Genomic DNA, 10106 nt, shown 5'->3' with positions numbered 1-10106 from the left:
ATATATATATATATATATATATATATATATATATATATATACAGTATATAAAGGTGTTTTAACCCCTTCCCACACTCTTGCAATATTCTAAACAATGTTTCTAAACTTTAAACGCTCTAAAATAGACAGCATGTCATGAGTTCAGCTCTCTGCCTCCTCTGCTCTCAGCCACCAGCAAGTGCTCTTGGCCACGCCCACTTCTCCGCCCTGCATGAAGAACAGCTGATCAGCTGCAGCAGGAAGTTTATCCTGCAGCGTGGGCTGCACAAATGTGCAGCAGGTGCTAAATAATTTTAAATAATTAATTTTAAATAAAAACTCCATGGCGATCGTGCGGCTCATCCATCAATCAGCCAGTTGTGTGTCATGTCCACTCTTATTTTGAAAAACCGTGACAGAGTCAGTTTGCGATAAACGAACTGTGAAGTAGTGAGGGACTACTGTAAAAAGTATTTAACAGGTAGCAATATTAGCTTAATTTTAGCTTCTTGTTGCTCTAAAACGGTTATTGACTCAAGTGTTTGATGGTTCTCTTTGCTGTTTGTCGTGTTTTGGTGCACTCAGGACGTCCGAGGACACGTGGAAATGTTTCAGAAAGCGCAGGGACGTTTGTGTGTCCGTCACCAGAAACTGGACCGACGTTAAAGAAAGTTTCATTCAACCTTTATTCATACAGGTTAATCCCAAAGTAATCCCTGGAGGTGTACATTTGGAGTCGACCCCATGGCCGACTGGCCTGACGAAACACGCAAACGACCACAATCCACTTCACTTTATAGATCAGACGTGGTGTGGTAGTAGCTGAGGGTCATTCACACATTACTTCTCATCATCATGATATTAATCTGCATTCCTTTAAAGAAAATTACATGATTTCAGTTGAAAACTGTACTTTTATCTGAATAAGTCTGGTCTGACACCGTAATCTCGTGTAAAACCAGTTTGTTGGTTCCAGAAACTTTGGTTCTAGTTAAGTTTAGTTAGGTCCACTTTAAGATCGAGGTTCTGGTAGAACCCACTAGAACTTTGATTAAAATGTGGTTTGTTGGTTTAAAAAGGATCCTTCATGGGGTAATGTTAATCTAAGTTTAAAAGTAAACTAATGTGCTAACTGTGAGCGGTAACATTTAACACAGATAAAGCATGGCATGCCTCAGGGCTCTGTCCTCAGGCCATTATTGTTCTTCATTTCAGTAACAAATTCATCACTTTTGTCCACCGGTCGATGATCTAAATGTTCCACCGATCCGGTCTCGTCTTCCTTCAGGGCTCGTCAGCACCACTCACTCATCCAGTCAATCTCTTCAGTCACCATTCAGAGTGATTTCCACATCATCCAAGACGTTCTTGTCCACACTTTGATTGAATTCTGTAAAAAAACAAGCTTTTAGGGACACATTTATCCAACGGAGCTGAAATCTGACCCCCGCCTTATCAGCTCTCCCCATCTGGATGATGCACTCCGACCAACGGATGCTTTTAGGATTCATCAGCAAATCATTCTGCGAGTTTTAGATCAATACTGTCAACAGCGCATGTCGGGTTGTAGGAACGCTGGATGAGTGTGTCGAAGTGAAAAGTCTAGAAGACGTTTTAAAACTTGCACATTGTTTCCTCCTCAGAGCTCGTGTCCTCTCCAACAACACGATGGTTCAGATGTTTCAGCTGTTGACGTTTACAGAACAACTACAGCTCCTTTGTTTACAGAGTTCAACTGGATGACAGCGAGGAGCCCAAACCATGAGCCCTCCACCTCCGTGCTGACAGTAAAATTATGAATCCACTGCTTTTTCCATGACGCGGTGTCTCGCTCTGAAGCTCCACATCTGTCAGAGTCAGACGTTCTGTTAGAAAACACGTTCTCACTCCAGCAGAACACGTCTCTCCAGACCAACTCCACACACGAGGAGGACCGGAGCGTGCTGCCCGCGTGCCTTGCAGCCAAGCTCCCTTTCTCTCGCAGCAACCAGGAAATGGAAGCGAGTCGAGATGGTGCTCGAAGGATTGTGGTTCTGATTGAAGCGTGTCTGTCTCGCCCACAGTGTGCGTGGCCCGGTTTCAGTGCTGCGACATCGACACCACGGCGGGCTTCGGCCAGATGTGGTGGAGGACCAGGAAGACCTGCTACCAGATCGTGGAGCACAGCTGGTTTGAGTCCTTCATCATCTTCATGATCCTCCTCAGCTCCGGAGCTCTGGTCAGACACACACACCTCATTTTACTGTCTGAACATTAATTATTTTACTGGGATTATTTTTATTTGGCTTAAGAAGCTTAACCTTCCAGAAGGAAGTAGAAAGAGCTGAAATGAGCTAAAAATGTAGAATTAGCTGAAAAAGCTCAAAATTGCATAAAAAGTGTGGAAAGAGAAAGATGATGAAGAGCGTACAGAAGAAAAATGGATGACAACAGTAAGAATGCTTCATAAACATTCAGACGATTATAAATCTTGCTTTAAAATGTTTATAATGTTCAATGATAATCCAGCATACCAAATTATAATAATCTGAATGTTTATGAAGCAGTCACTCTATTTTGATCAGTTTTTCTTTCCTACGTTTTTCAGCATCTCGTTCCACAGTTTTATTTATTTCATCAAATCATGAATCAAAACGTTCGGCTCTTTCAGGACAATCCTGCTATGACTTTTGGTATTGGTGCAACTTTAGCTTGTTGAAATATTTTAGCCTTTTCTGACATTTTTTCCTCACAGAAAATGAATTGAGCTCATTTTACCTCCTTCACATCTTTAGCTCTGTTTACAACCTTTTACTGCTCCTTTCACTTTTTGTTCTGTTTCAGCTTCTTTCAGCTCCCTGCTGCAAATTTAAACTTTTTTCAGCTAATTTCAGCTGTTTTTTCAACTACTTTGTGCTCCTTTCAGATTTTTTTCTGCTTATACAACATTTTTGTGCTTCTTCTAACTTCTTTCTGCTAATTTCAGCTTGTTATGCTCCTTTCTGCTTTTTTCTGCTAGTTTCAGCTTTTTCTATTTCAGCTACTATTTAGCTGTTTTATGCCAATTTTAGCCTTTTCAGCTAATTCTACATTTTTTAAGCTCATTTCAGCTCTTTTCGCTTCCTTCTGGTAATTTTAAGCTTCTTTCTGCCTTTTCAGCTACTTTTCATCTGCTTTATTTAGTTAATTTCAGCTTTTTTAAACTAATTTACTAATTATTGTGCCAATTTCAGCTAATTTAAACCTAATTCTGCAACAATGGGTTCTTTCTGCTTTCCTCTGCAAATTAAAGCTTGTTCTTTCATTTCAGCTACCATCAGCAGTTTTTTTAGCTCATTTCAGCTGTTTTTCATCAGGCTCTTCAGCAATAAGCGTTCACACTTCATTTTCACAGGAAAGACAATTTCTCTAGTTTATAATTTAAGTCACAGTTGAATGTCAAACCACGTAGACTAACGTGCACGCAACAACAGAACATTAACTGGACTTGGTTGTTCTCGATGAATCAAAGCGGTCCAGTTCCTGACGGACCTCTCCGTCCCCCCCTGCAGGCCTTTGAGGACATCTACATCGAGAAGAGGAGGGTGGTGAAGGTGATCCTAGAGTTCGCAGACAAGATTTTCACCTACATCTTCATCCTGGAGATGTTGCTGAAGTGGCTCGCCTACGGCTTCAAGAAGTACTTCACCAACTACTGGTGCTGGCTGGACTTCCTCATCGTGGACGTAAGTTCTGAGTCCGCTCAGCGCCGACTCTCACAGCTGATTATTAAAGATGGACGTCAACAGTTTTGTTGTGTTAGCTGTGGATGTTCAGTCAGGACGGTTTGAAGAAACACATCTTTAAAGTTGTAAAACCTGACGAGAACGTCACACACCATCCTCCTCTGGGTGCTCTCCTCTCCGTCGTCCTCCTGAACATGTCGTGACCTTCATCTGACCCAGACAGCCTGAGACAGAGCGGTCCACGGGTCTTAGAGCAGAACTGGCGCTCAGCTGGTGTTTATATGATTCAGAGACAAAGGCGACGTGACGACACGTCTTCTGGCTGGTGAGCGTTCTGTGGACAACAAGTCGTTACTCGGCAGGTTCTGTTGGACCCGCCTCATTGGGTTCTTCTAGAACTGACCCAGCAGCTTCACGGCTCTGCAGGTTTTGTTGAGGGAGGCAGCTCGTACAAGATGAGGAGGAAGAGATGATCCACTGATCTCCTCTGATGCATCCTTCCTCCTCCTCTGTCCACTACAGAAACCCAGACCTCCCTCTCTCCAGCACCTCCTGGTGGATCTCAAGATGTCCTCAGTCCAGAGGTGTTACTAAAATCCACCAGAGTTCTGGGTCTCCGTTCGAGCATCCCTCAGGACCAGGACTCCCAGAACCTTGATTATTTCTTCTTCTTCCTCCTCCTCCTCATCATTTTCCTCCTCCTCTTCTTATTTCTTCTTCCTTATTTTGCTTCTTTCAGCTGTTCCCTCTTCAGGGGTCTCCACAGTGAGTCCTCCTCCATCTCTGTCCTCACTCTGTCCTCTGTGTCCTCTTTCCTCACTCCAACTACCTCCATGTCCTCTCTACCTGCATCCATGTATCTCCTCTTTGTCTTTTTCCTGCAGCTGCATTTCTAACATCCTTCTACCAATATACCCACTGTCTCTCCTCTGGACATGTCCAAACCACTGTCCCTCCTCTGGACATGTCCAAACCACTGTCCCTCCTCTGGACATGTCCAAACCACTGTCTCTCCTCTGGACATGTCCAAACCACTGTCCCTCCTCTGGACATGTCCAAACCACTGTCCCTCCTCTGGACATGTCCAAACCACTGTCCCTCCTCTGGACATGTCCAAACCACTGTCCCTCCTCTGGACATGTCCAAACCACTGTCTCTCGTCTGAGCTCGTGACAGAACGACTCCTGCACGGTTTCCTACAAGTCGTTCTGTGGCCAACAAGGAGTCACTACGTTTCTGGAGGTCAGGTCTCAAAGGGTTCAGAGGTCACAGCTTCTGAAAGTCAAGAGCTCAGGGTCCGGACATCCAGCAGTTATTGTCATTAAGTTTGTTTCATGGTTTAAAATGTAGTTTTATTTCAATTGGACCAATTGATGGGCAGAACTGAGGTCACTCGTGGACCTGATTTGTCCCCCGGGCCTCCAGTTGAATCGCTCTGACAGAGGAACTGTAGAGCCCGGTCAGAGGTGGGACTGTCCACATGCTCATGTGTTTGACCTTCATTGCTCCTTGCTGATGTTTTGTTGCATGATTTGGTTGGAGTTGTGTCAGGCTGACAGTCGTCCACCTCACCGAGCGGCCCGTGTTGCCTGTGTGACCCGTAGATCTCGGTGCTGGGTCTGCTGGCTCAGTTCATCCCCGTCAACCAGGTTGCCACCATGCGGGTGCTGAGGACGTTCCGGGCTCTCCGTCCTCTCAGGGCCGCGTCCCGCTTCGCTGGTATCAGGGTAAGAACCAGCAGAGCTCACCCGACCCGGGACCCGCTGTCTTTAAACGGTTGTCTTCCTCGTGCAGCTTCTTCTTCAGACGTGTTTTCACTTCACAGGTGAAGCTCCGACACTAACCTGAGAACTTCACTTACAGTCAGGTGGACCTCTCGTCTGTTCCTGCTCAGCTGGACGCCTCCAGCTGCTGGTCCTCCTCAAACGTCCCTCCTTTTCTCTCCTCTAGAATAGATGTTAACTGTCCTTCCTCTCTTCTTTTTCTCTTCCTCCTCCATCTTCATCGTTCTCCCCCCCTCCCCCCTCTGTTTCTCTCCCAGGTTTCATTGATCAGTTTGGTGGCCAACACTCTGGGTTACTCAGACTTAGCAGCCATCAAATCCCTGCGGACGCTGCGGGCCCTGCGGCCCCTCAGAGCCCTGTCCAGATTTGAAGGCATGAGGGTAAGAGTCAGTATTAACACCTGGAAACACACCTGGAAACACACCTGAGCACCGCCACATCCTCACAAAAACAAGAAATACACTTCAGATCTCACAGGAAGGAGCTTTGACTCCGCTCACGTTTTACCCTCAAACAAAGAAGCTAACAACAGGTTAAATGTTTTACTGGAGCACTTTTCATTATTTTACATTTTAAAGATAAATTAAAGTTTTTATGTAAAAGTGTGCCAACATGAGAAACTTTAAAATCTGCTTTGGGCTGTCAATCAGAGATGCTGCAGATAAAAAACAACCGAAGCTGAAATAAATGACCTGAATGTCTGAACCTGAATTATTCAGACGTAATATGTCAAATTATATTTTATTAAATATGAAAGACCTTTACTAAAACATATTTAGAATTAAAACAAACATGACATTTATAAAAGAAGACCAGAACAAACCTTAGTGTTATATCTTCTGCTTCTGTCAGCCGATGTTCATTAAAACAATTTTAGTAAAAATCTGATCATTTTGAGTCTGACGTCAACAAAACGTCTGTTTGAAGTTGTTCAGCTCCACGTGTCCTCTGGGACGACACCACGCTTCTTCTAACATCACGTCCAGGGCCTGAGGAGACCAGGTGTTGGAGGGTTTAGCGGACTTGTTGTCATGTTCTGGTCTGATGGAGGACTCTAGCTGCCCTTCAGTCCTGGATCTTCTCTCCTGGATGGGAGCAGATGTTCTAAAACCTGCAGATGTTTTTTTCTTCATTGATGGAGTCTTTCCAGATGTGTCAGCTTCTCATACCAGAGGCACTAATGCACCCCCATACCATCAGAGAGGCATGCTGAGACCAGGCTGGACGGTCCTTCAGTCTGGAGGACGTGACGTTTGGGATTTCCAAGCAGAACTTCAGATTTGGATCAGTCCTCTGACTGACCTGCTGATAATTCACCTCATCAGTCACTGAATGTTCCTCCTGGTTCTGATCCGGACCTCTGACTGCTTCAGACTCGTGTTGCTCCTGAACAACTTTTTACAGATTAGTTGCTGCATCAGAATCCAAACCCCCTCAGATTTTCATAAAAATAGTTTTATTTCTTAGTGTAAACATTTGATCTGTTTTTGGTTCTATTGGTAATAAACTGGGGGGTTATGAGATTTAAAATTTATTGCTTGCAGTTTTTATTTACATTTTACACAACAGTTCAACTTCGTCAGAAAAGAGGATGCAACACTTAAATGAAAGAAGAACTTTATGATTCTTGGCATATGAAATGAAAATCACAATAGTTTAAAAATAGTTTTTTTTGTAACAGACATTAAACAAGTTCTTAGAAATGTTCGTCATGGTTGGACTCTCGTGTCACTGTGTGGAAACAGAACACGTAACGTCTGCTGATCACTTTCTGATTGATCAACAATCACAGTAAAAATGCATAAAGTTGTGTTTTTTTGGGGCCCCTCCCATCAGACCAGGAAACATCAAACCAGATTTGTACATAGAGATTTTTCAGCTGTTATTGAAAGTAGCTCTGTTCAAAGGAAAAGGAGCTCAAATTTAGTGTTTTTCTGCTCAAAGTCACAGTTAGTTGTTGGTTCTGCTCAGAAAAATGATTCAAAAAATTATTTAGGATCATATTTCACATATTTCATTCAAGGGGCCCCTAGATAAGATATTTAAAGTCCAATTATTGCAACTATCAATGCACTCCAGCTGCCTGGATGTCACTTCAACTGCTTGGATGTCACTCCAGCTCTCTGGATGTCACTCCAGCTCTCTGGATGTCACTCCAGCTTTGTGGAAGTCACTCCACTCCCTGGATGTCACTCCAGCTCTCTGGCTGTCACTCCAGCTCTCTGGATGTCACTCCAGCTCTCTGGCTGTCACTCCAGCTTTGTGGAAGTCACTCCACTCCCTGGATGTCACTCCAGCTCTCTGGATGTCACTCCAGCTCTCTGGATGTCACTCCACTCCCCGGATGTCACTCCAGCTCTCTGGATGTCACTCCAGCTCCCTGGATGTCACTCCAGCTCTCTGGATGTCACTCCAGCTCTCTGACTGTCACTCCACTCCCTGGATGTCACTCCACTCCCGGAATGTCACTCCAGCACTCTGAATGTCACTCCAGCTCTCTGGATGTCACTCCTGCTCTCTGGACGTCACTCCAGCTCTCTGGATGTCACTCCAGCTCTCTGGCTGTCACTCCACTCCCTGGATGTCACTCCAGCTCTCTGAATGTCACACCAGCTCCCTGGATGTCACTCCAGCTCTCTGGATATCACTCCAGCTCTCTGGATGTCACTCCACTCCCTGAATGTCACTCCAGCTCTCTGGATGTCACTCCAGCTCTCTGGATGTCACTCCAGCTCTCTGGCTGTCACTCCACTCCCTGAATGTCACTCCACTCCCTGAATGTCACTCCAGCTCTCTGGATGTCACTCCAGCTCCCTGGATGTTACTCCAGCTCCCTGGATGCCACTCCAGCTCTCTGGATGTCACTCTACTCCCTGAATGTCACTCCAGATCTCTGGCTGTCACTCCACTCTCTCGATGTCACTCCATTCCCTCAATGTCACTCCAACTCTTTGGATGTCACTCCACTTCCTGGATGTCACTCCACTCCCTGGATGTCACTCCAGTTCTCTGGATGTCACTCCAGTTCTCTGGACGTCAGTCCAGCTCTCTGAATATCACTCCAGCTCTCTGGATGTCAATCCACTCCCTGAATGTCACTCCAGCTCTCTGGCGGTCACTCCACTCCCTGAATGTCACTCCAGCTCTCTGGATGTCACTCCACTTCCTGGATGTCACTCCAGCTCTCTGGATGTCACTCCAGTTCTCTGGATGTCACTCCAGCTCTGTGGATATCACTCCACTCCCTGGATGTCACTCCACTCCCTCAATATCACTCCACTCCCTGAATGTCAGTCCAGCTCTCTGGATGTCACTCCACTTCCTGGATGTCACTCCAGTTTTCTGGATGTCACTCTTCTCCATGCGATGTGATAGCTCCCATATTTGCTCTGTTCAGATGTTTTCCTCCCATCGTGTTGAAATCTGGCTTTAAAGCGTTTTAAGGTTCCAAGTGTTTGAGTTCAGTCTGAATAACATCATCTTTCTGGGTCAAATAAACATCTAAAGATTTGTGTTTGATCTGAAGTATAGCTGGACGTTTAATGACAAAATGTTCTGAACCTTAAAACTAATCAGGTTTTTGTCTTATTGAAGCTGGATGTTGGTGCTCTCTTTCTCTCTCTCTAACATTTCATGTGTTTATCTTTTGTTTCCTCACTAACCCGACACATTCCTTCTGTCAGTATTTAAACCAGCCTCCACAGCGTCTGCCTCCGGTGCTGTTGGGCCAGTATTACAGAGCCAGTGTTGTGCAGAAACATCAGTTGGTGTTTCCTCCTTCAGTGAACGTCTGATCAGTGACTCGACGCAAAGGTTGAAACCAGACCGACCTGTCTGTCTTCAATCAGTTGAGTCAGGTCAAAGACAAATTTCAAGGTCAAGGTTCAAAGATAAATAACCTCTGCTGATCTTCAGCTTTGTTCACTGTTATTGTAATTCTGACAAATTCCTACAAATTAAAAGCAGCTTTTAATAACTTCCTGCAGGAAGAATCAGCTCGAGCTTTAGTTTGTGAATAATCAGAAAAAAATAAAAATTCAAATGTTTCTGAGCTCAAAGGTCAAGTTTGATTAAACTCAGACACTGAGGTCTGCACAGCACCAACCCTGGATCAGTTTTCTCCTCTTCCTCGCTCTACTTCCTGATGATGATGATGATGATGATGGTGATGTTGATGATGAAAGTGATGATGATGATGATGATGATAATTATGTTGATGGTGGTGATGATGATGATAGTGGTGATGATGATGATTGTGATGATGATAGTGGTGATGATCGTGGTAATTATCATGATAGTGATGATGATGATGAAGAAGAAGATAATGATGATGGTGATGGTGATGATGATGATGATGATCGTGGTGATGATGTTGATGATGATAGTCAATGTGATGATGATGATGATGAATGTGATGATGATGATGATGATGATGAATGTGATGATGATAGTCATGATGATGATGAATGTGATGATGATAGTCATAGTGATGATGATGTTGATGATGATGATGAATGTGATGACGATAGTCATTGTGATGATGATGTTGATGATGATGATGAATGTGATGATGATAGTCAATGTGATGATGATGATGATGATGAATGTGATGATGATAGTCAATGTGATGATGATGTTG

General features: G+C 44.3%; 1 protein-coding gene across 1 annotated transcript in view; it reads left to right on the top strand.

The window, feature by feature from the left end:
* The window catches only part of LOC119426451 (sodium channel protein type 2 subunit alpha-like), a 124956-nt gene that overhangs the window by 106878 nt on the left and 7972 nt on the right, over positions 1-10106 (top strand). The window contains exon 21 of the mRNA XM_037694012.1: positions 5725-5847. Coding sequence (XP_037549940.1) covers positions 5725-5847 — 123 coding nt within the window. The remainder of the gene's footprint in view (positions 1-5724; positions 5848-10106) is intronic.

This window comes from Nematolebias whitei, chromosome 20 (assembly GCF_014905685.2).
Source record: "Nematolebias whitei isolate Nwh7 chromosome 20, NemWhi1, whole genome shotgun sequence".
Taxonomy (NCBI): Eukaryota; Metazoa; Chordata; class Actinopteri; order Cyprinodontiformes; family Rivulidae; genus Nematolebias; species Nematolebias whitei.
The sequence above is the reverse complement of the archived record's forward strand: the minus strand, read 5'-3'. Positions and strand labels throughout refer to the sequence as shown.